The sequence below is a fragment of the Micromesistius poutassou genome (genome assembly GCF_964030765.1).
Source record: "Micromesistius poutassou genome assembly, chromosome: 13".
Classification (NCBI taxonomy): domain Eukaryota; kingdom Metazoa; phylum Chordata; class Actinopteri; order Gadiformes; family Gadidae; genus Micromesistius; species Micromesistius poutassou.
The window spans coordinates 19667038-19693213 of NC_140283.1; the positions used below are offsets into that span (position 1 = coordinate 19667038).

At 45.1% G+C, this 26176-nt stretch overlaps 3 protein-coding genes across 3 annotated transcripts in view; 1 reads left to right on the forward strand and 2 right to left on the reverse strand.

The window, feature by feature from the left end:
- Nucleotides 1-1848: 1848 nt before the first annotated feature.
- On the forward strand, nucleotides 1849-4139 carry LOC311357171 (uncharacterized protein). The gene is made up of 3 exons (XM_084477066.1): nucleotides 1849-1984; nucleotides 2253-2304; nucleotides 3331-4139. The coding sequence occupies exons 1-3, from the start codon at nucleotides 1973-1975 to the stop codon at nucleotides 3858-3860; spliced, it is 594 nt and encodes a 197-aa protein (XP_084333192.1). The 5' UTR covers nucleotides 1849-1972; the 3' UTR covers nucleotides 3861-4139.
- Nucleotides 4140-13013: 8874 nt separating this feature from the next.
- On the reverse strand, nucleotides 13014-17966 carry LOC311357290 (hemicentin-2-like; the record flags this gene model as incomplete). Its single annotated transcript, XM_084477190.1, has 6 exons — nucleotides 13014-13221; nucleotides 13314-13418; nucleotides 14089-14346; nucleotides 16280-16537; nucleotides 17125-17439; nucleotides 17927-17966. 6 exons carry the CDS (start codon nucleotides 17964-17966, stop codon nucleotides 13136-13138), a joined length of 1062 nt encoding a protein of 353 aa, XP_084333316.1. The 3' UTR covers nucleotides 13014-13135.
- Nucleotides 17967-22812: 4846 nt separating this feature from the next.
- The window catches only part of borcs5 (BLOC-1 related complex subunit 5), a 3775-nt gene continuing 411 nt past the window's right edge, over nucleotides 22813-26176 (reverse strand). The window contains exons 1-4 of the mRNA XM_084477228.1: nucleotides 25999-26176; nucleotides 25701-25844; nucleotides 24318-24475; nucleotides 22813-23089 (exon numbers count right to left, since the gene is read on the reverse strand). The exon at nucleotides 25999-26176 is cut by the window's right edge and continues 411 nt beyond it. Coding sequence (XP_084333354.1) covers nucleotides 22847-23089; nucleotides 24318-24475; nucleotides 25701-25844; nucleotides 25999-26056 — 603 coding nt within the window. The 5' untranslated portion in view covers nucleotides 26057-26176 and the 3' untranslated portion in view covers nucleotides 22813-22846. The remainder of the gene's footprint in view (nucleotides 23090-24317; nucleotides 24476-25700; nucleotides 25845-25998) is intronic.

Sequence of the window (26176 nt, forward strand, 5' to 3'; positions counted from 1 at the left end):
GCATGGGAACACACGCATACACCTGCGTTACAGGTGTGTTCTGAGCCATATTATACTGTTTGTGTTGCCATTTTTTTCCATAACTATCCACTGCATTCACTTCCTTTCTGGTGATTGCTGGGAAAAGTAGCAACTTTGTGTCTCCCTGGTCACATCACATAGTAGCAACCAGCCTGGACTCCTATTGAAAAGCTATCTAGCTAACACGCTATCAACTCCTTTTGGACTAGTTGCACTCTTTCTTTCTCTCTCTCGCCCTCTCTTTACAGTATTTAAAGGGTTTAATATCCAGTCTATGTCAGCTATATGCAAAGCTTTTGACTATAAATACGTACAGATGCTACAACCCCCTTCTATAGCTACAGTATATCTTGCTTGCAGTGATGAGACGCTATGGCGGCAGTCGGCCACTAGTCGGTCACCGAGCGTCTTTCCACTCCTTGGGAAAGTGCGCTATTCTCGGTTTTAGCATGTCGTCTAAGATCGCTTTAAAACACATAAGGACAAGGACAGTCAAAGACAAAGTGATATATGATCTAACGGGAGCAGTCACTACCAACACATAAAACGTGTTTGTTTTGTTTGTTAGTTTAAAACAAAATGTTTGTTTTTTTATTTTCATGGGGTGTTGTGAATAATGGTGTTTGGAACCTATGAAAATATTTCGGAAGATATTTCTTTCTCTGTGAATTACAAGCTATTATTTAAGAACACGTGGTTTGTGCTTGTCTACGCTGTCCATATGGCATTCTGCAACAACAAAAAATGAAAAAAATGAATGTACTGATTACTGGAAGGCATGCTCTGCTTTCTTTTGGTTATTTGTTTGTCTTTTATATACCATATATAGTACTATTTATGATCATGTTTCGGGGTGTACATTGGTCAAAAAAGAAAGCTTGTTATAAATGGATATATTATCCTATGTACGATTCATTATCTACTATTAATCATTGGCACGGTTTGGACAGGTCATTATCTTCTGTCGTATTTGTGCCGGAAGTTACCGACCTTAACTTGAGCGATGAATCTCTTTGTCGGCGTCCATCTTGGACGGACACGGCCTTGTATGAGGTGCAATTTGTGTAAAATTTATTTTATTTTTTATTTGAATGTTGATTGTCCAAAAAAAATGAATTCATGAGGGTAAAGCTTCTGCTTATTAAAAAAAGGCAAACTGGAGTCCGACCTCAATGGCTTTTGTGATTCAAATAAATATTGAATGAAAAAAGGGGCTTCTGGTGCAGCGTCATCGTAATGACGTATTAACGACCCCAAATATAGCAGGTATTTTACGTTGGGTGTGGAAAAGACTAGGTACTACCGTTTTTTTTAAACCTGATATTTTCTCTGAAATTATCGTCAACATACATAGTAACCTATGCCGTTGTATCACTGTTACTAAAATAAGTCCAAATCAATATGTGAACGTCCCACTCTGATGCGTTATTAAAAGAAAAAGGGGGGGCAAAATCAAAAGTCAAGCTATCCCTTATAAGTAGCCTAGGCTAAACCCATTTCAAAATCACAGTCGCTTTGCCCTACACCACACGAGATTAGGGATTAGGCTACTACACTGGCTACAATGCGTTATGAGGTCATCAGCTGCGAGCTTTCCAAGATGTTCTTCTCTTGATATTCTCATGAATACTATTGATCACGCCTCTGCATGCAAACAAACGGAACAGTGGAGCGACTTCTGCTCTAGACCAAAGCCATGCAGCCACCAGCCACCAGCCAGCACGCAGACGCGTGTGGGGGTGGGGGTGTGGTGGGGTGGGGTGGGGTGGGGTGGGGTTTCGGGTTACATCAAGAGAAAACTGGTGGATTCCATTAAACGAAACGAAAGTCGAGCCGTCCCTCCTACGAAAACGATATTCTAATTCATTTCAAGTCACAGTCGCATTCCGCCACACATTTCCCTTTTTTTTGGTTTTCTAACTCATCAGCGAATTTCTGCCCATTTGCCGATATGCAGTGCATGGTAAGTATATTTACACGAACAATCGTATGTAGAATGAAGAATCGTATGTAGGCTATATTGTAACAGTTGAAGTGTAATTTTATATCAGTTGTTTACCGACTTTCTAAAGTTGGGTTTTTGCTGAATGGCTTCCATATAGGCCTATGATTTAGATTACACAGTCGAATTGTTATAAGGTAGGCCTATAACGTAATAACGTCTATCGGTTACGTTCGCACTCTACCCCGATGTTAATGACCTGCGTTGGCCTCTTTCTCACCCTTTGCAGACGTTTCGTGGTAGAACTGTGGTCTTTTTTAACGTGGAGACCACGGGATTGGGTAGGTCTACTGCACACGGACACCTTTTCATCACTTACCTCTATTGAGTTTAATCAGGCCATGGCCCGCTCAGATCGATGTGTATATTACATAGTATACCAACAACTTGTCTGTACATGTAAATCTGTCTCCTATTGTGATATTACATGTCCTGCCCCTCTGAATGCATTAGAGGTCATCATGTTGGGAAAAACAGTCTGCCTAGTTACTTGACCGGATAAAATGAGACGGAGAGGTAATAAAGTCTATCAGCACGAGGGCCTCGGATTTATTGAGTAAAGTGGCAAAGGTAATACTGATTCATAAAGCGTGAGAGATCGAATATTCTACGTCCCCTAACAGCGCTGAGGTCGTCTGGAGCTTCGCCTCCGTGGAAGTTCTGCTTCAGAAGAGCCCCCGTGATTTGGTGCATGAGAAACTTATAGTATCTTTCATGGCCAGGTGTGTGTGCTAGACTTTGTGTGTGTTATCGAGGGTTCTCTTGTCCCTGAGCCTCCGAGTTGTTTTGTCTTTCTGTGTGATATGTGTGGCCTCGCCATCTAGCTGAGGCAGCCTAATATCTCGCTTGGCCGGGTGTATGGGGAACCACGTGGGAGAAACGCTACTCATGCTTCGGACATGAGTATGCCATACACACCCCTCCTAGGGGGTGGCATCCACCCCGGCCTTACATTGCATGCATCCCTTTGCACAATGACACGGAGTGTCCTCCGTAGACTGATAGGGAGAGGGCTCGAGGGTCATCTTCACTCTCTTGAATGTGTGGTATGTTTTGTTTATTAGATTTGGGCCCAGAGTTGACTATATTCATAATGTAATGTCCGTTTAGGTTATTTTTGCCCATCAATCACTGCATGCTTTTAAATACGTCTCCCAGAACTCAATTTCACAGCCAACTGCCGGTAATTACTTGCTGTTTCATTTTAGAGCTATTCTGTGTTTCAACTTTTTTTTGTAGGCATACTCTTTAATGCAGACTTGCGCACACACTCACTCACTCACCCACTCACACCCATCCCCTCTCAGACACCAGGCGGTGTGATATCATCCAGCTGGCGGCCATCAGCGGAGATAGCACCTTCAACGTGCACATGATGCCTCAGGTCGCCATCGACATAGACGCCACGGCGGTCAATGGCTTCACGGTCCAAAATGGCGAACTCGTCCTGGACGGTAGAGCTTTGTCCACAGTCATCTTGCACGAGGCCCTGAACTCCTTCCTTGACTTCCTGTGGTCCTTAAAACAGCCCGTGTTGCTGGCTGCGCACAACGCCAGACGCTTTGACAAACCTGTACTGGACCGGGCGCTATTCAGGTGTTCCCTCACCGGGCAGTTCCAGCAGCTGGGCTCCAGATTCTTGGACACCTTGCCCCTCAGTCAGGCGCTCTATCCAAGGTTATACTACGGACATTCACTATGGAATCTGGCAAAATACTTTGGAGTACGCTACAATGCCCACGATGCATTGGAGGATGTTACGGCTCTGCAGAAGCTGTACTATAGGTGGAATCCCCACCCACACCCTGTGTCACTTTCTCTATTCCGATCTGGTTGACTTATTGTCGACAGGGTTGATGGGCCAAATTTATGTTAACATTAGGCAAGGCAACTTTATTAATATAGAAATGTTTCATACAGGAGGCAGACTCAAAGTGCTTCACATACAATAAAATGAAATAACTCTTTTTTCTTTCTGAAGAAACATTTTTCTTCTGCTTTACTTGCTTTGTAATAATTTGTATATATCCGGTGATCTATTTGGTACTGTTGTTTAATAAACCAAGCTCAAAGCCAACCAATCTTTGTTAGTTGTCTCATTGAAGGTCAATGGACGGCCCTATGCCATTGGTTAGTCTACATCTACTCCCCATCCCTGTAGGCCTACCTGTAGTGGACAGCACTGGTGGTTCTGAGGGGGTGGCCAACACTCCTTCAGAAAAAAGTCCTGGCCCTGTCTAAATGTGGAGTTCAAAATAAAAATTTGAATGATGATAGACAGACTCATAATGCCACCTCACTATTTTTTTTTCAATTAAGAAATGTTGAACCTTGTGTCATAATAATTAATGTATCAATAAAAAAAGAAAGAAACTGAAGAAACGTAAATATGCCAAATTCAGGGTTCTCAATCAGGTTGTGGAAGGGTGTCTGAGAGTCTTTCCAAAGATTTGTAATTAATTTCACAAATTCAAGTCGCTAATTGAAATGTTCTTTGCTTAAGGGTGTACTATATGGCTGCAGTGGTGATTTTTTTTTTTTTTTTTTTAAAGAACAATTGACGTATGGAAGGACTGTCTGACTTTGTTAAGAATTGTGTCAAACCAGCACTATACGGCATACTTCAAAATATTGCTTGTCCAAAAAAATGAATTCATGAGGGTAAAGCTTATTAAAAAAAAAGGGCAAACTGGAGTCCGTCCTCGATGGCTTTTGTGATTTAAAAAAAATTGAATGAAAAAAACAGGGCTCTGGTGCAGCGTCATCGTAATGACTATTAACGAGCAAATAAAGGCGTAGCCTAGGTATTTTACGTTGGGTGTGGAAGAGACAGTGTATACTGTTTTTTTTAAACCTGGTATTTTGTTTGATATGATCGTAAATAAAGTAACCTATGCCGGTGTATCACTGTTACTAAAAGTCCTATATTTTTGCCCTTTTCCCCTAAACAATATGTGAACGTGTGAACGCACCACTCTGCTGCGTTCTTTAAATATATTGTGGCGACCGTGGGCGTGGGTGCCGTGTTCCAGGTGCCGCAAAGCCGCAAAGCACACTGGGACAATGGGTTTAGGACATTTTAGTTTTGTAGCCTAACACCATGAGTGAGAGTGCTGTTCATGTTGGCCAGGTGTGCCGTGTTTTCTGTGTTGTCGTCTGTGTGTTAATAAAGACAACTCCCGCTGCCGAGCGGTATATGGGGCGCGGGAGTTGATTGATTGCTTAACCTGGGCTCCCGTCTCGTCCTTCCCGTGCCGCGCGTATATAGGCTATATATATATATATATATATATATATTCCCCCTGAGGATTTGTCGAGGGCCTTGAGGCTACATGATTTCTAGCGAAAACGGTCTGGTTGGTTTCTGTTTAACAAAAAAGAAAGTCAAGCGATCCCATAAGTAAACCTAAGTAAACGATGCTTTCGCGACATGCTTTCGGGAAACGGGGCCAAGGGCCGCAAAGAGGGCAGACTTTCTCTGATTCCTGCATTCCGTTTCATTCATTCATTCATTCAGTGATGGACGCGCCGCGCACTCTTTAGAAACTTTGGTGTCAACATTAAAAATGCAACGTTTCATTCATTATCATTCAAACGCAGAGGCATTGACACGGTTATTGCTGTTGCTGGTCTAGATCGATTCCTGCCCATATTGTTGGGCAGGGGGTATGATGGTGCGGGCAATTAAAGCGGGAATGGCACGCATCGCAGCACAGTTTCCCGCAGCAGTCTACGTACAGAAAACCACGCTCTCAACTTGGCGATTGTGCACTCCACCAGCCTCACCGACGCGCCTACAGTGCTTTATGTAATATAAACAATCGCAACAAAAAACGCCTGCAGAAATTATCCGACACCCGCTGGTTTCAGCATGATTCATGTAGGCCTACAGTAGGCCTATGTCTCCTGTCATTGATCAATATGAGGACATTTTAACCACGATGGTTGAATTAAAATCAGAGGGAGACAGCAAGTGCCGCTCGCAAGCGACCTCCCACACGAGCAACGGAATCATTTGATTTTATTATATGCCTTGTGATAGGGTTGCCTTGTGACGTGGCGTTTCATCGGTACATTTATTTTTGGAATTTTAAATTGTTGCAATAAATTATATTTGTGTTGACTTCTAACATGTCTCTGTCTTTGCTGTTTAAATCTAACAGTAGCCTAGTCTACGAGTAATATATATGCGGGAACCACTGTTTTTGGGGTATTGCGAAATAGCGCCAGCTGGACATTCAGTGGTATTGGATGACGTGTTTTAATAAAACACATCCAATACACGGACGATGCATCCTAGTGCTTAACGAGTACCCCTGTAGGCGTCGTTAGCTACGAGGGTTTTAACGACGTCGTTACGTAACGATGCTTTCGGGAAACGGTCCGAAAATTCTGCGATGATCGTACGACGGTTTTAACGACGTCGTTAGGCTAACGATGCTTTCGGGAAAACGGGGCCCAGGGTGGTAGTACCATACAGAGCGATAACCTGTTGAACTAAATGGATGTGGCAGGCTACACCACGGGATGCATCTGCAGACCACTGCCACATAAATAAAGGTAAGACGCGATATTTATTGCATAAGATTTGCTGGTGCAGTGGGGAGGTCTTTTGTGTTTTTTTTGCACTCAAGCGGTCGGCTGTTTTAACTCTTGCAATTGATGTTAGCCATAGCCACCAAGTAGCCAAACTTATCCACGGTTTGCGTTCGTACATAGTGGAGTAATTAGTGGAATAACTGTGGTGGGGAGTACATGAGTTTTGGTCAGAATGCCTGATTTAGATTGGATGGATGCATGTTGTGAATTGAGAACAGCCAGCGCATGATGCGATACAGTGTTCAGCTGTGCAACAAATATTTTTTGTGTAAAAAAAGTGTAGCCACACACGTTTACCTCTTCACAACTTAAACACGTAGTTAATTTCCTTTATTTGTTTGTGTTGGTAGTTTAGTCATGTCATGTCACGTTGTCAACATTGGGTACATGGAGCACAACATAGTGGGTCATATGTCCAATGCTTTTTGGGAACACTTTATTCATAAAATGTGTCAGACATCAGTTTTTTGTATCCACAAGTTTCCACCGCCCCGCGATGCTTTGCGCGAATTGTGGGCTTTACCGGTTACTAGGAGATCGATGTAAACAATCGCCGTCAGTCATTCATTCATTACGATTTCAACCAATTATTTAGTTTTGTCCGGTTGTAAGTAGGCCTACATCCTCAAACGGCACACGTTGTTTCCGAGCTTTTTAAAGCCATAATTGCATTCAGCGACAATATACAGTGATGTGCTCAGCCTGCCAGCTGATCAGCTACAAACACAGCTGAGGCAACCCGAGGGGTATTCCATCAACCAGGCTGAACGCAAAGCCGGGCTTATTTTGCTTAGCCGGGCTCCTTTCAGCTAGAGTTGCGTTCCATGAACGTCACTTAAGGGAATTTCCGCTAAGTAACCATGGCAACTTATCCGACCAAACTAACCTGTCAGGCTAACTTGAGCGGTGACAGCTGGAGGTCATCATTGATGGGGGAGTGCTGGAGGTCATCGTCGATGGGGGAGTGCAGAGGAGGGGGGTGGTCGTTCCTCGCCAAGCCAGCATCAGCAAAGGGGGGAGGCATGGTGTCGATGGTGTCGGGCAGGCTGTTGTCTCTCTTCAAGGTCTGTGGTCTGTCTGCTATCTGTGTGTCAGATAGTGGGACAGTAGATGTGTGGGGGAGGCTGTAGTCTCGCTTCTTCTCATGGTGGGAGAGTGAGAAGAGAAGATTGTCCCTTAACAGTTTTGAGCCTAACCTGTTTGGGTGTAGGCCATCTGCTCTGAAAAGATATTTGCGCCCCCAGAACAAGTTGAAATTGTCAATAAAGCCCCTTCCTCTTTCATTGCAGACTCTTGAAAGCCATGTATTCAGTGCAAGTAGACGACTGAATCTGTTTATTCCCCTGTCAACTGCTGGTATGGGTCCACTGATGAATGACCTAACGTGTAATTTGTCCAGTGTGTCCAATAGTTCAGTGAAATCCCTCTTCAGAAGTTCTGTTCTCTGTTCTGTTCTGTTCTGAATATCATTAAGTCCTGCATGCACAATAACCTGTGAGATTTTGGGGTTTTCCAATATAATTGTGGTTAGTTTCTGGTTGACATCACTAACCATCACATCTGGGAAGTAGCATGTTTTGATCTTCTTACCGGTTATATCCTTTATGGTTGAGTCTCCTACAATGATGGGCAAAATAGCTTAACGAGCACACCACATGACATGTACATTACGAATATAGTTAACCCTTGTTCTAAACTAACGAACATATCACATGCATAGTCAGCTATTTGTTCAGGTCAAGGCCTGAGCCGGAGGCCGCATGTCCCAACTAGGGGAGATGCTGGAGACTCAGACAATGCACCACACATTCGCAAGAACAGGAGTCAGTCTGCTGATAATATTCGGCCACAACTGATGGGCAAAAACAAACACATCACATCTATGGTATGCCTTTTTAACTTTTCTCATGTCAAGGCCCGAAAGGTCGAATCAACCCAGAACGTAGTATGCCTTTCAACTTTAATGTCATGGCCCGTAAGATCAAGTCAACCCAGAATACGGTCAGAAATCCCACCGTTAGACCACAGTAATTAACACATAGCCTAACCACAGCCCAGGGCGCCTCCTGCCTTTCTCAAGGTTAGGGAGCTGAACAGGGAGCTGGACCCGGGTAAGAGCACTGAAAACATCCAGAAACACACACACCAGCCTAAACGCACACACTTCGTTGGGAGGGAAAATACAGCATAAGACTGTACCACACAGAACACCTCATGCTCTTCTGAAGCAGAACTTCCACGGAGGCGAAGCTCCAGACGACCTCAGCGCTGTTAGGGACTTAGAAATATTCGATCTCTCACGCTTTATGAATCTGTATCACCTTTGCTACTTTACTCAATAAATCCGAGGCCCTCGTGCTGACAGACTTTATTACCTCTCCGTCTCATTTTATCTGGTCTGGACTGTTTTTCCCAACAACAATCAGAGTGTCTGGTTCATCTGCTTTCTGTGAGATGGGCCTTTGTTGGCTTGAGGTGGCGGTGGCAGATGCATGCACAGCTCGACTCCGTGGCGACTGGTTCTTGTTCCGTCTCTGTCCATCCGTCCGGACGCATCCTGGGGCTCAGGGGTGCACGGGTGGCAGATGCATGCGCAGCTGGCCTCCCTGGCAACAGGGTCATGGTCGGTCTTTGTCCACACCATCCGTCTGGACGCATCTCGGGGCTTAGGGGTGCATGGGTGGCAGGCTCGTTCGTGGGCTCCTGGAGTGGCAGGAACCGGTTCTTCAGCGGCATGGTAAACTTCAGCGTTTGGATAATCCGGCTGATTTTTGCTTTGGGAAGCTTAGCATTTGGCGTTGAGTGAACTTGTTGATTCACTTTGGAATGTTGTTTGGGCTTAGCGCCGACTCTGTGCCAATGAGAGGCAGTTGGAATTGTCTCTCTCTTGTCCAGCTTCGGGAAGGATACAGTGTAGCTTTGATCATCCTGTTGTGTATTTGTCTAACCTAGCTCTGGGCTCTGGATTGAAGGGGGGCCCAGAGATAGGCTCGTAACGAGCCTAGCTCAGAACTTACATCAGTCGGGTGCATGTGTACCACTGCTCCATCAACTATATTATGTCTTCTCTCGCTCTGTTTACACTGTGCTCTGCTCCCAGTTTATTCACACACACACACACACACACACACACACACACACACACACACACACACACACACACACACACACACACACACACACACACACACACAGTCCAAGACTGTTTGAGGACAAGGTCAACACAACCCCATGTCTCTCCTAATACCCACCAGCGAGTAGCAAACAGAAAAACAAAGTAAAGTTACGAGCCAAAAACACGTTCACTTTTTCTCAGAAGGGGCATGGCTAAAAATGTGTCTGCAGATTCATATAAAGAAAAGACGTCTCTATCTTATTCACCAGTCATTCTAGGCTCATTAATAGGATTTTTTTTTTTTTTTTTTTAATAATCTTGTGCGTCTTTTAGGCCCTCTTCCATATAACTCCCCCCCCCCCCATTTAAGAACACTGGATCACCCACCAAGTCCATCACTTCCTGTTAAACATAATTTGAGTAGAGTTGAATGCCCTCATTGATGTGAAAGTGGTCAATAGGAGTACAACGGGCCTCACCTCATAAGCTGAGCCTCTGACGGGTGGCCTGCTGTTCGTCGGCTGGCCACCAGGTGGCAGTAGAAATGCGCTGTGTTTTCAAAATCCAAAAAAGGAGAAATTCATCTTCCCTTCAGTACTAGAAAAAAAACACCAAATAGTAAAAACAGTAAAAACATTTAGCTCAGATTACTACAGAACGCTAAGACAATGATTCAAGCAACATACAAGCCTCGTGGTTTCGATACAAAACGTACAACACATTTCGGCTGGAGACCTGAAAGGACATTCATAATAACCAACAAATTAAACATCATATTCAATCACTGAACGAAGATAATGGAAATAAAATGCATATTTCTCGCTAGAACTGTTCTTAAACCCCATTTTGATGACAAACAATGTTAAAATATTGCATTTTCCACCGAGGATAAAATAAATGTCAGCCATCTTGTTTGTTTTGGCGGTAGAAGTGGACGACCCCTAGAAGTCAAGGCAGGGCAACTTTATTTATAAAGCACTTTTCAAACATTAGGCGGACTCAAAGTGCCTCACATAAACACATCGTCATACAATAAAATGAAATAATGAAATAAAATCGAAATCGGCAAAGTTAAAAAATGTATTCTAGAAAGTGCAATGTATTTAAGATTTAGCAGAAAGCTAAAGCAAATATATATGTATTTCTAATTAATAAATTGAAAACATAACATTAACATTTACATTCAGGGCGTTTAGCAGACGCTTTTATCCAAAGCAACTTACAATTAATACATTTGTCAGAAGAAAGAGAAACAATATATCTCTGTGGGTACAGTGAGGATGTTCATAGAACCAAGTGCCAAGCACTAACCATCACTAGGTTAACCCATTCCCCGTGAACACTAACCATCACTAGGTTAACCCATTCCCCGTACACACTAACCATCACTAGGTTAACCCATTCCCCGTACACACTAACCATCACTAGGTTAACCCATTCCCCGTAGCCTACACACTAACCATCACTAGGTTAACCCATTCCCTGTAGCCTATACACTAACCATCACTAGGTTAACCCATTCCCCGAATACACTAACCATCACTAGGTTAACCCATTCCCCGTACACAACAGAGATAGCTAGTGTAACCCATAGCTCAAATTGAGTCTTAAATATTATATATTAAATAGTATATACATTAAATAGATAACAACTCATTTGATCATAAATACATTTACCATTTAATATATTAAAAGATCTAGAAAAGTTTTTTTTTCCACCATCCCTTTAATAACGTCAGTGTCCCTTTAAGACGCCTTTCTGCTCACGAGCCAGGCTTGAATAACGGTTAAACGGTTCAGACACGAAATCAGAGGCACCTCGCAGCAAAACTAAACGGTATCATTTATATTATATTATATTATTATTGGTCGTTTTCAATCTCAAGTCGAGAGGCTGTTTATTACAACAACCTCGCGTCTATCGAAAAACGAGCGCTTGAAAGACTGTTTTTGGTGAGTTTTTACCTCATCTGTGAGTACCGGTACACCGGGTTGAATGAAGGTACAGCGAAACCCTCACAACTAACTCAACTCGGTTTGGAGTATGTTTACGTTGTTTTGTGTATGACTTTATGTTATATACGTTTTATGTTACAAGGGGAAACGCTTTTTGGTCTCTATTGTTTTACGTTTATGAATTATTATTTTATGGTCGAGTGTCGGTTGTCGTCGGTTAGTTTTATGTTACCATGGAAACACAGTCTGCGGCGGGAAAAAAAAAACAGCGTCCCTCCGCCATAGCCGTGGACAGCGAGTGACGATTCCTATCGGTGATCGGTGAACTGTGTCATTTATTATTGTATGTATGGCTGACCCTGTTGTGCGGGTCAGGGTTTTTTTTTTTTTTTGACACCCTGAAAAGATCCTAGAACCACGTCTGTGTTGCCGCGGGACAGCGCACACAAACGTGGGACTTCACTTGAGCTGAACTGTGATGGTGGCGAGCTGACCCGACGACCCGACGACCCGAAGAGCCGACGGAATCCACACCAACCGAACTATCTATACGGTCTGAACACTGAACATTTAAACTGAGATTTTGTTGGAAAGATATTAGATTGTTGTTGTGTGTGTATACACATTTGTATACACAGTTTATAGATATTAGATTGTTGTTTGTGTACACATTTGTATACACAGTTGATTGTATGCACGTTTTGATTGAATTTTACTTTTCATAATCACCTGTAAAAAGGAAATATATAGGAAAAGATCAGAAACTAGAACAAAACAAATAGCAGAACAAATAGAGTTGTACAAACTCTATGTAATATAACATTTATTTAATATTTAATATTTATTTAGCAGAACAAATAGTTGTACAAACTATGTAATAGAACATTTATTTAATATGTAATATTTATTTAGCAGAACAAATATAGTTGTACAAACTATGTAATAGAACATGTATTTAATATTTAATATATTTAATATTTATTTAGCAGAACAAATATAGTTGTACAAACTCTTTATGTAATAGAACATTTATTTAATATTTAATACCTGAACATATTCAAAAGGAAAAGGGATTCTTAAAATAGTTTTAAGAATATTTATTGTATATTTTTATTGTAAATATCTATTTATTTCATTTCATTTTCCTATCTATTCATTGATCTATTTAATATTTAATCTTTTCTTATTCAAGTAAACTGCCAGATTTATTATTATAATCCCTGTCTCCAGTCATTAATTTCTATGTTCGATTTCACCACTCCCCACGAACCTAGGACTGGCCCAGTAGCGTCATTTTCTAGTTCTAAGTGACACAAGTGTTACACTAGGATAAGATGCTCTTTAGCTTCCAGCGTCCGCCTCAGGCCTGGAGGAGCCTGGACCGGCCCGTACTCCTCCTTTCTCTGAGGCCTGGAGGAGCCTGGACCGGCCCGTACTCCTCCTCACTTCCCCCCTGCTCCCCCGGTCACCCGGGAGGCGTTAACGTACACTCTGTCATCATTTCCTGCCATGGAGGACAGCGGGATGTCTGAACGAGGAGAAGATTAGAAAGAAATGAGAAAACAACAAGGGCCATAAAGTGTGTGTTTAACAGTTGTCCCAAAGAGCCACACTGCGTACCTTGAGGTCTTGGGGTTTTCTTCTTCTTCAGTGCCCAGTAGACCCCCAACGCTACTAGCGGCAGCACCACCACCGTCAGAGAACGAGCGACGATAGGGATGGGGTCTGGGACGAAGGAAAGTAGAAGTTAGGTAGGAGTGACTCAACTTGGTAAATAGTTGTAAATACTTCCTTATGGGTTATGTATCTGTAGATATTCATTGTTTTTCAAATCGGTCGGTGGTCCTTTTCCTTAAAAAAGACAAATACAGTTTTAAAGGTCCCATGACATGCCACAGGTGTGGTGTGATTAGCCGTTACAAGCCGTTTTGGAAATCTGCCCCTTATGACATCACAAGTGGGCGTGTCCACCTAGATGTGTGCTGTGATAGATCAGTCCACCAGCCTACCCAGTGGACTGTAGCAAACGTTGCTCATCTATCCGTCACATCTGGGTGGACACGCCCACCTGTGATGTCGTAACAGACAGATTATCAAAACGGCTTGTAACGGCTAATCACACCACACCTGGTGGCATGTCATGGGACCTTTAAGTACATTGAATGTAAGGAACTAATATTGACTGGGGGGGGCAGAGATTATCAGGGCCGCTGTGCCCCCCCCGCCCTGCTCTTGGGGGCGCCACTCTATGATAGACCACGGTTATAGGTCATGTGACGGTTATAGGTCATGTGACGGTTATAGGTCATGTGACGGTTATAGGTCATGTGACGGATCAACAGCTAGTGGATCCATGGGCCGCTCGTTGATTTCCGTCGTTGTGTTTTTCACTCACCTTGACACACAGACAGCGTTAGGTTAGCCGCGGCGGCGCTCACGTCGTTGTTGACCCAGCAGGTGATCAGCCCCGCCCGGCCCGGCTCCAGAGTGACGTCACTAGCGCCACTGGGTCCAGAGAGGAGACGCGTGGCGTTCAGCGGGAGTCCGTCTAGACTCCAGCTGTAGTGGAGTCCGTCCCCCCCGGCAGAGCAGGACACCCTCTGCTGTCCCCGGGACAGACACTCCCGGGACAGGAGGGGAGAGGACACCGGGGCTAAGGGAAACCGACCGAGGAGGTGAGGCTCACAGTTTGACCGAACAGAAACCTCCTGTTATCCTCAATGAGAAACTGAACTTCATACAAGTATAATTACAATTTTGAATTTGGTAGATTTGATTTCCTGTATTCTGGTGCATTTTGGTTTTTCATTCAGATTCATAGCCTACACATCCTGACTTGCAGGGCCTGGACAAGCTTACACTGCATATACAGACCTACTTTATGGCCATTCCACCAGTCATTGCTATTTGACCCATGGTTGTTATTCTGATATTGAGGCAAATCATGAACACTGTCCTATAGCGTCCATTTTTTGTGAGTCTCAAGGTCTATTTCAAATGCAGTTAGAAATATAAACAGTTGCTTCATTTAGTTTATATGCAACAGGCCGAAAGACTAAATTAATATGTAACTTACTTGCTCCTTTTAAGTATAACATTGCTTGGGTTGGATTGTGTCACTTAGTAGTGTAGTGGTTTCAAAGGCATCGTGAATAAAACATGTTTTTCTAAAAAAACTAGAAGTTGTCCCGTTTAACTTGTGGCTTCTACAGGAGCAGAAACCCTAGATTCAAAATATAACGGCGTGTGGTACGTATCACTTGGATGATTACGACATTATGGCTTTTAATCAAAATCTCTATGATGAAAATGAATGGGATTTTTACTTCCAGAACCACACTGCTCTGTTCCTCCACTGAAATGGGTGGAAAGTGCTTTTACAATGCTCTGCTAGTTAGCGATCTATCTCTTCTCTGCACGTAGTTGTGTTGCGCGAATGCTGCTGAGGGAGGTTTGATTGATTTGATTGATTCTCTGAATTGTCCAATCATGTGGTGATAAAAAAATATGAAAAACAATGCCATTGGTCTGGGCGCACAAAGTGGCGACCTGAAGTCGAGTTTTTTCATGCGCCAATGAAAAGCTGTCTCTGCTTGATAGACAGCAAAAGGTTTGCGAGCTCACATCGACTTCATCGTTATACCGGCGCCCCTGACTTGAAGGAGGGCTTTTGGCGCGTTCAGATCGCTGGAAATTATGGGGAAAACATTTTCGCGACGTCGGAAAGTTCTCGTGAACGACACCTCATGACGCTCTGATGATTCTACTTCCATTCGGCAACTGGGGCTAGATTTTGATAACAGAGTGGCCCAGTTAGTGACGTATTGTTAACTAGTGACACACATGAACAAGGCGGAACATGAAAGTTTTACTCAATATAAAAGAATCAACCATCATATCCCATATTTTACTATTGATTGAGGTTGTTACCATCTGTTGGCATCGACTCTGCTCAGTTTTAAACGTAGTGTACTGGTAAACCAGCTCTAGATGAGATAAGTGTAGCCTTCCATACAGTGGCAATACAATGTGCTTCTCATAAATAAAAGCAAAAGGATAGTAGGTGATAGGCTACAAGGAAATAAAGGCGTGCAAACTTGAAATTGATCCTACTAAGTTCTGTTTAGTTCTGACTGGTTTTTAACTGGTTTTAACCAGTTTATAAAAAAACCCTGCTGTGATGTCTCGTTATTACCAGGAGCATGAACGCGCCTTTCATCTTGAATGACCAATAACAAGCCTAGCCCAAAGAGTTGACGTTCAGACGCATTTAAATGGTTGCTGGCAAGGCAAGAACGGCCTATCACTCAATTAAACAAGGTAAACGCTCTGTATTTTTGTTGATTTATTTCGTATTTGTAATGATTTATTCATCATAGTTGGCAGAAATATTCAAGGGAATATTTCACGGAGGGGCTGTGCCCTAGCGCCCTCTATTGACCCATCGCCACTATACTAGGTCATGTGACGGTTATAGGTCATGTGACGGTTATAGGTCATGTGACGGTTATAGGTCATGTGACGGATCAACAGCTAGTGGATCCATGGGCTGCTCGTTGATTTCCGTCGTTGTGTTTTTCACTCACCTTGACACACAGACAGCGTTAGGTTAGCCGCGGCGGCGCTCACGTTGTTGTTGACCCAGCAGGTGATCAGCCCCGCCCGGCCCGGCTCCAGAGTGACGTCACTAGCGCCACTGGGTCCAGAGGGGAGACGCGTGGCGTTCAGCGGGAGTCCGTCTAGACTCCAGCTGTAGTGGAGTCCGTCCCCCCCGGCAGAGCAGGACACCCTCTGCTGTCCCCGGGACAGACACTCCCGGGACAGGAGGGGAGAGGACACCGGGGCTAAGGGAAACCGACCGAGGAGGTGAGGCTCACAGTTTGACCGAACAGAAACCTCCTGTTATCCTCAATGAGAAACTGAACTTCATACGATTATAATTAGTTAATTAAAAGTATCCACCTCTTTAACCCCCCCTCCTACTCCCAGACTAACTAGTGTTAACTGTACTTGACATATTGTATACTGGCAAGTTCAGTGAAGTAGTAAAGTACATTTCTAAAAGGTTTTAAATCAAATGTGGACAGTATGGGCGGAGGGACTGTTTAAAGAGTGTATTGAATAGGCCTTACAAACATTTACCAAGTACAGTTTAGCATGTGAAATTATCGATATTGTTAACCGGAGCCTGAGAGCCAACAGTGTTTCTATAAGAGCTACGAGGTCAGAGGTCAGGGTCTTAATGACCCTTAATGACCTTAATGAATCCTTAATGATAAGAGAGCTTGAACCGGCCGTTTCCCTCTTATCTGTAACACGGTTTACCAATAATTACTGCTACTTTGTGGCGGTGGAGATACTCGATATCTTGGCCTGGGCGATCCAGCTCGAAACCTACCCTAGGTACTGAAATATAGATATAGTTACTCACCTTGAATGGATACATTAAAATTGCGTGACATAAATCCGGGACCAGAATAAACTGTCGTTGTGTATACACCGCTGTCCGACCTGTTGAGGTCCTCTATAGTGAATATTCCAGTGTAGACATTAAATTTAAATGAATATCGAGGGTCGTCTTTTCTTCGAGAGGCATAACTATCTATCACAACGTTGTTTTTCCACACTGTGTAAGAAATCACTCTTGAGGACTGAGCAGGCATCTGGACCTCCAGGGTTTCTCCCAGAGAGCCAAAGCACTGGGTAATGTCGTAGGCCTGTGTGGCGTTGCAGAAGGTCTTCACACCTGGAGGTTACAGAGGACAATAAAACACCACAGGAGATGTATCTCACTCAGGTTAACAGACCCCCGCTCTTATTATTATTACTAGAAGAGAGGTGGACATTTTGAATACAGTATGTGCCGTTGCAGAGAGGAACTCTGTACTAAAATATGTTGAATCATATAATATTTTATTACATTTTTGATTTGATATACATCATTTTCCCTACGATTGTCATAAATAAAAAGACCCTACCCTAGCCCTAATACTCTTGATGATATCTGGTGATGCATTGTGTTCAAGTCACAAAGTAAAAAGCAGAGAATTAATTAATGATATTCAGAAATCAATTTACCCAGAATTAACGTATGATGAAAGAAATGTTGGTTCAACCCAACAAATAAAAAAGCAACTACTAATGTTTAAACCAAGAACTACAAAACCGTAAGTGACTCAATTATATCAAATCCGTTCCGAACTAATTCAGTAATAATGCCATAAAAGACTCACCATCAGTCACCCCGATTAGTAACAGCAGCACAGCCCCCATGTTGAGCATCTCCACCTCAGTGTGGTCTCAGTGGAGTCCAGGACTCAGGTCTGTTCACAGGAACCCACACCCAGCCTACATGAGACCCACAAGTCACCACAAAAGTGGAAGTGGTGCATCGGCTTGGGACGTTTTCTATTCACCACAGCTGTACTTAAAGCACCAATAACTTATTAGGATGAAGACAGCATACAGTACTGTTTTAAGAGCAGTATACTGGGCACCTTCTAGGATGCAATCATTACCAACACAAAGAAAATGGGAAAATAAATTGCCACAGTGTAGCCTGCTAATAAATTCAATGAAAAAGAAGAACGTGGCACAAGGAACAAAGAGCAACAATGGAGGATGTCCAGCAGTTCCTCATCTTCCTTCTTGGGATGTAGCAGTTCATCAACATAGGAACACAAGCCTTGCTTGCTGAAAGTGGTACTTGGTACTGTGTTAGTTTTTTTTCACACTGAAGTGACGCTTCTGTCGACCAATCAACGGACGGCAGTGTGTAGCTCCAGCTTTTCGGCACCCTTTCAGAAGGCACCGATCCGAGCCGCTCGGTGGAAACGAGGCATAACAATGTGGAGAACTGGATACGAGTGCCACTCAGAGTGAATGGGATGGGTGGTCTTGAAGAGCCTGGTTGATGTTTACATTAGTCTTCCTCCCACACTTGTTATAGTGCAGCAATGCTGGTGTCTGGCCTTCAGACCACGCGTCTGCACTGTCTGCAATACGCTTCTCTGCTCTAATGTCCACAAGTTCTGCTTTTCCTTTGTTGGAAGGAAAATGAGCTGTTTACAAAGATGTTGCATGCTACATCAACACTAATCTGTCTGGCGTTGTATATGGGGAAGTTATAACTATTTACCAAGAATCTAGTGTGAAAGCGACAAATTCAGATGTCATTGGTTTAGGGGTTAGGGCATCTTGCTCAGGGGTGCCTTAAGGTATCAGGGTTCAGACACCCTGCACCCCTTCAGTCTCCTGCCTGTAACACTCGTTAACTGTGTGATGATAACAATGACAAGACCTGGCAGCAGTTCTCAGACCTCACATCAACACAGCTTTCCAGGTGCCACGTTTAGCCATGGTAACTTCAGCAGATCACATGGACCTACCGCAGCAAAGACACAAAAGCACAAAAGTACAAAGACGGTCACGTCACAAAGACACATATCAAATCATAGTGTTCATATCAATCACCATGGAAACGATACAAAACGTCGTATTACAAGACATTTCGGGGGAGACCTGAAAGGACATTCGTAATAACCAACAAGTGAAACCTCATATTCAATCACGCAACGAAGATAATGAAAATTAGATGTATATTTCACGCAATAACTGATATCAAACCCCATTTTAATGTTGAAATGACATTAAAATATTGCATTTTCCACCGAGGATTAGTGAAGTAAAAGTCAGCCAGCTTGTTTGTTTTGGCGGTAGAAGTCACGTGACGTGGTCGCAGGCCTATGGAAAAGAAGAGGTCAAAAAACGCTTCTACACGTTTTGATGTGAGACTGGGTTGTAATATAGTTACACATGCAGAAAAAAAAAGGGAAACTATTCTAAGAAAAGGGAAGGGTAATAAAAGGTGACAGCAGATCAGTGTGATGCTGAGGAGGGTGAGGAGTTGTCCTGCACTCCTGCAGCTCTGAATAACAAACTAACACAGCCACCCCCCCAGCTATGAATTATGGATGGAATATTTACAGCCATGACAGAAATAATCTGTTTCCAAAAGATCTATCAGCAGATGTCACCACGGTGGAGCTGGTGAACGCGGTACACGTGCATTCACACAAACGAAATGCACCAAAAGGTACCACACACACACACTCTATCTGTCTCGTGTATGCTTACACACTCACACTCTCTCACTCCGTGCCTGGCCTGTATATTGTGTGTACTTCGTGTGGAGCTCATTCCTTATCCGAGGCTGTTCTGCTCCTGGGAGACGAGCGAACAGCACGAGAGATAACAAGCCAAGCAACCTTGTGTTTATTGATTCTCCTCAATTACTGCCTCAATTTTTTTTTACGACCCAAGTTAGCCCGGGAAAGTCTCTCGGTCCGGACGAATCGCTGGCCTGGAACGGACAAACAAGCAGGGTTGTGTTATTTTCCCAGGATGCAGCGCAACCAGAGTTAGCGAACCTCTCAGGACACAGAGGCCGAGATATCACGCGTGCGTGCGTGCGTGTAAATCCAAGGAATAATATTTAAAAAAATCCAAGGAAAAAGAAGAACGCCCACAATGAACAAAGAGCAACAATGTAGGACATCCAAGAAGGACATTTTCTTCAATAAACTGAGCTTTCGCCGTTGTCCAGAAATACCTCTCGGGTACTGTGTTTGTTTGTTATTCCCCTGTCGCACGGAAGTGATTCTGTCGACCAATCAACGGACGGCGTGTGTAGCTCAAACTTGCCGGGACCCTTTCAGGCGCCCCAACGGAGGAGTACAGTAAGACGAGTACGGCTCACGCCCACTTTTGGCGGTGGAAACGCGACCCGCGACCCACACCCTCGGTGGAAATGCGCCACTAAAGTGTGGAGGTGTCCCTCAGCGAGACACCTCACCCTGACGAGCTGGCTGTCAGGAGCAGTCAGGGTGAGGGCGTCTCGCTCAGGGACACCTCCACACTCGGCTAGGAGGAGCCCGGGATCGAACCAGCAACCTTCCGGTTACCAGCCAACCCGCTCTACCTCCTGAGCCAAACGCTCCACAAACAGGATCCTCTTGTAAGATACTCTTGAGTCGTGAGCCGGCTCGCTTTAGAGCAATGGACGCAGAGGGATGTGAACCCAGAGTGGGTTCACCAGGCCCGGACGCAGAGGGATGTGAACCCAGAGTGGGTTCACCAGGCCCGGACGCAGAGGGATGTGAACCCAGAGTGGGTTCACCAGGCCCGGACCAGGACCGATTACATCAGGACCGCGCTGTCAACGGGACAACTTCTGGGACCTGATCTCCACTCTGATCATTAACTTCTGGATGCGCCGAAGTGTTGGGCTGGGCCATGTTTAATTCAGCTAGCGGGGGAGAGGGGGGGGAGGAGATGGGGGAGATGGGGGAGAGGGCCTCGCTTAATGTAAACAGTTGCAATTTTGACCGGACAAAACAGGAAAAAGGGAAGGCAGCAAAAAAAAAAAAAAAAACACGTCTTTGATTTAAATTCAAATGAGAGATATTCACGAGGCAGAAATTGGATTCTGCTTCCATTGCAGACAAATGAATTTCCTGGTGGCAAATTGTATTGTATCATCTGGTGGCGTTAATACACAGCTCAGAGCATCAGAGGCGGGACTCAGTAGAGACTGGAAGAAACTTCCAAGAAACAACCAACCTCCTCTAGAAAGGAAACCGCATTTTAATTTCCCCTATCAGACAACGCACCCGAGGGCTCTTAATTGGGGCTGCCGCCGCCTTCAATTTGCACATCATTTGAAAGGAGATCGCATATCAGAGGACTTTCTGCACACCGTTTAAAAGAAGCGCGTCAGACCTTGACCCTGCGCACTGTCGTCTCTGGCGCGCACAGCGGGCGTTTTGCTGTGTTTTTTTTTTACGTCGCAGCTTGTAACAGAATACATTTTTCGGTTCTCTTCAGGTTGAATATGAGGTTCCTCCTGTGAGTGACAGCTGGTCTTCCACAGCACTGATGACGAGCATCCCCACTCGTAGATACATACCGGATGGAAACGCGAACCGCGCCGCACCGCGCCGAAACGAACCGCACCGCTCGGTGGAAACGCGGTTTTGAGTCGACACAAGCCTTCTGGACCAACGCCCATGTGCTCCCACTGAATATCACACTCATCACATTTACGTACATCATTCCTGCAAAGAAGGGGTGTCGGTCTCCACCGATAGGTCCATCTGGGGGGGGAAACGGATAAAGACAGAAAGGACGACATAAAACGCTGTTTAGTCGAAGACTTAAGATTTATGGGCTTGCAAAGAAATCAACGTGTGTGTGTGTGTGTGTGTGTGTGTGTGTGTGTGTGTGTGTGTGTGTGTGTGTGTGTGTGTGTGTGTGTGTGTGTGTGTGTGTGTGTGTGTGAGAAAATGTAGCGTGTTTTCTGCAGTGCAAGGCGATTATTATTATTAAATTATCCAGGCCTTTTCCAGTTTAAATATTCTACATCCACACACACGCTGCTTCATTCGGGAAGCAGGCAGAGATTTTTTTTTTTTTTTATCCAAACAGAAAGTCCGACCGGTGCGGCTCCTCAACGCATCCATTAGTTCTGATGCGACAGTGCCCCCTTGAGGACAGCGGATGTCATGACAGTCTTTCCGCTCGTTCAGCCGTCCAACGGAGCGATGAATGATGTTTCAACATGGGCGCGGATTGACGCGGTACAACTACAGCAAGGCCAGCATTCTGTAAGCCTTCCGTGTATCACACACACAAAATACTGCATAATAACGCAGTTTGTCAGTTAAAAGCCACGGCCATGGTTAAAGAAATGTCCCTTACTCGAATTGACTGGAGCCAGGGCGGCCACGAGTACTAATAAGGAGATGGAACACACCAGGGGAGCAGAGGAGTTCTGTAGAGGGATTAGTCCACGACCTCTCAGGCAGAGGAGGTCAGACCAACCGGGATTCATCAGTCGAGTCTCTCTCTCTCTCTCTCTCTCTCTCTCTCACTCACTCACTCACTCACTCACTCACTCACTCACTCACTCACTCACTCACTCACTCACTCACTCACTCACTCACTCACTCACTCACTCACTCACTCACTCTTTCATTCTCTCAAGCACTAACTCTCTCGTGCTCTATCACTCTCTCTCCCTAGCATTCTTTCACCCCCTCCCCTCCCTCCCTCCCTCCCTCCCTCTGGGGGGGGGGGTTGGGTGGGGGGGTGGGTCACTTGGGGGGGTCGGTCCCGGCGGCGGGGTCGGGCCTCATGCTGAAGGGCTCCAGGCGCTCGGCCTCTGGCAGCAGGTTGTTGAGCCTCTCCATCAGGGGAACCGTCTGGTCCACGCCCATCTGCACGCGGCGCAGGATCATGGACATCTCGTTGACCTTCTGGATCTGCTCCGCGTACTTGGCGTAGCGCTTCTGACGCTCCTGCATGACGGAGAACAGGGTCTCCACCGACAGGTCCATCTGGAGGAGGAGGGGGGGGGGGGGGGGAGAGAGAGAACAATATGTCACAATATATAAACTTTTTTTTATCTATTATGTTGCCAATTTGTTATGGTTTCCGACTGGTGAGAGAGATAGTGGGAGACAGTGGTAGAGAGAGAGACAGAGAGACTCACACTAGACTGGAAATGAACAGAAAGCCTTTATTTGCTCCATCCACCCAACCACCGACCCACACACACCCACACACAATAAACACCCCCACCAACATCCACCGACCGACCCACACACACAAGGGCTGAACGATTTATCGTTTTCTGATCGCCAAAGCCGCGGTTTCTTCCGTGTACCTGACTGACCCGAGATCTGTTGTCAACCCCCCCCCCCCCCCCCCCGTCAACAATTCCGCCCGCGGACCCTGTTATAATGTAATGTCGCATTTCATCGTTAGCGCGTTGACACGCGTCTTGGCGCGGTAACCCTGGCGAGTCAACTCCGACAGATCGCAACCCCCCCCCCCCCCGTCAAAAACTCGACTTGTCCAAGACTTCAATTTTGGCCCACTGTACAGTTTGAGTTTGACACCCCTGGTTTACAGAATAGATGTGCAATATTTGGGTGCTGCTGAGCCATAGCCCACCTATTATGACATATTTTTCAGAAGGCAAGAGGTAGGGTCATTTTATTTTAGTAAGAGTTTATTTTATTACCATGACTTTTCAATTTCATTTACTGTAAAGTTTATTTTGTTTAACTCTTTTAACTTGACAAAATTAAGGATTTTTTGCTCTACTAGTTAAGACAGTCAAAGATGGCTCTTTTAGTTCTTCAGTTGTAACAACTGCTGTTGGTCAAGGACTTTAGTTTACATGCATGTTTCTTAATAAATACATTTGAAATCAATTCTTACCTTTAGTTTTCATTCTTCCATTAGAGTAATGGCATGTAATGTTTTAATGGCATGATGTCATGTTTGTAAATATTACTGTTCATTGTGAATATTGCACTGAAGCTTGATTTGAAGAAAATCATGGATCAAATCGAAATCGCAATATCTACCAGAAGAATCGCAATTAGATCTTCTCCTGAAATCGTTCAGCCCTAACACACACACACACACACACACACACACACACACACACACACACACACACACACACACACACACACACACACACACACACACACACACACACACACACACACACACACACACACACACACACACACCACCCCCGTGACGCCGTACCTCCTTGATCCTCTTGACCAGCGCGTTCTGGTCGAAGGACACGGCCTCGGCGCACTGGTGGAGGTGGTCCTGGTAGCGCAGGCAGAGCTGCATGACCTGCGCCGAGTCCAGCCGCTCCAGACTCACGCTGATGGGGGACGTCTGGCCGCTCAGCACGCCTGCAGGAGAGACCGCACGGGGGGGGGGGGGGGGGGGGCGGGATGAGGATGCCTTTCAAACGCCCGGCGTAAAAACCAGGGGTCTGGGCTCGGAGCGCTCCAAAACAGGAAGTCGTGTTGAAGTGGACGGTGGAAGTGGAACACAAATTGTGTCGGGGTACAGGTCTAGACACAGCACTGGTCGGCGTTCACTCTGGTCGCCATGTCATACCACGACTGACTGACTGACTGGCTGACTGGCTGACTGACTGACTGACTGACTGACTGACTGACTGACTGGCTGACTTGGCTGGCTGGCTGGCTGGCTGGCTGACTGGCTGACGATGTCTCTGTCCCATTTGTTACCCAACACTCCCTGGACTCCCTGGCTTCTGGGTCGCGCATTGATCCCATCAGAAACATATAGAATAGAGAACGCATGGAGACCATATACTCATTATTATCCATTAAACACGAGTGTCTAATGGACGCCATTCGCCACTAAAAGTGTTTCTCGGACCCACTAACCACCACAACCTCATAACTAAACTTAACCATCTCTAACCTTACACCTAAACTAACCATCTCTAACCTAATACCCGTCCTAAACTAACCATCTCTAACCTTACACCTAGACTAACCACCTCTAACCTAACACCTCAACTAACCATCTCTAACCTAACACCTAAACTAACCATCTCTAACCTAACCCTCTCTACCCTAACCCAACCCTCTCTAACCTAACCCCTGAACTAACCCTCTCTAACCTAACACCTAAACTAACCATCTCTAACCTAACACCTAAACTAACCATCTCTAAACTAACCATCTCTAACCTTACACCTAAACTAACCATCTCTAACCTAACACCTAAACTAACCATCTCTAACCTAACCCCTGACCTAACCCTCTCTAACCTAACACCTAAACTAAACATCTCTAACCTTACACCTAAACTAACCATCTCTAACCTTACACCTAAACTAACCATCTCTAACCTAACCCTCTGTACCTTAACCCCTGAACTAACCCTCTGTACCCCCTGGGGTAACCCTCTCTAACCTAACCCCTGAACTAACCCTCTCTAACCTAAACTAACCCTCTCTACCCCCTGGGGTAACCCTCTCTACCCTAACCCCTGAACTAACCCTCTCTAACCTAAACTAACCCTCTCTACCCCCTGGGGTAACCCTCTCTACCCTAACCCCTGAACTAACCCTCTCTAACCTAAACTAACCCTGTGTACCTTTCAGCAGCGGCTGGAAGGTGGGGATCTCCTGCAGCTTGATGACGTCGGGGTCGCTGTGGATGTTCCTGAGGGCCGTGGTGCCCGGGGCCACCACCACGATGTCGTCCATCTTCGCCTTCTGCTTGGCCGGGGACGGCACCACTGAGGAGGAGGAGGAGGAGACAACACTCAGCATTCACCTCTCAGAGCGGACCTCCCACACACACTAGGGACCTCGGTTTACAGTGCATTTTAACGCGTCTCGTCATCACATCCATTCCCCGTATACGAATCCCTTACGTACGACGTATCTTACCCGAGGAGGTGTAGTCCGAGTGCTTGTGCTCCGCGTCCACGCTTTGTTCGGCCCCCATGGTGCCGGTGCAGCGAGTGGATGGATGGATGTGTGGGTGGGTTGTGGATGGACAGAAGGGTCACAGCAGCCACACGGTGTGGCTGTATGTCGTCGTGTAACAGCGGGACGCTTCCAGTAC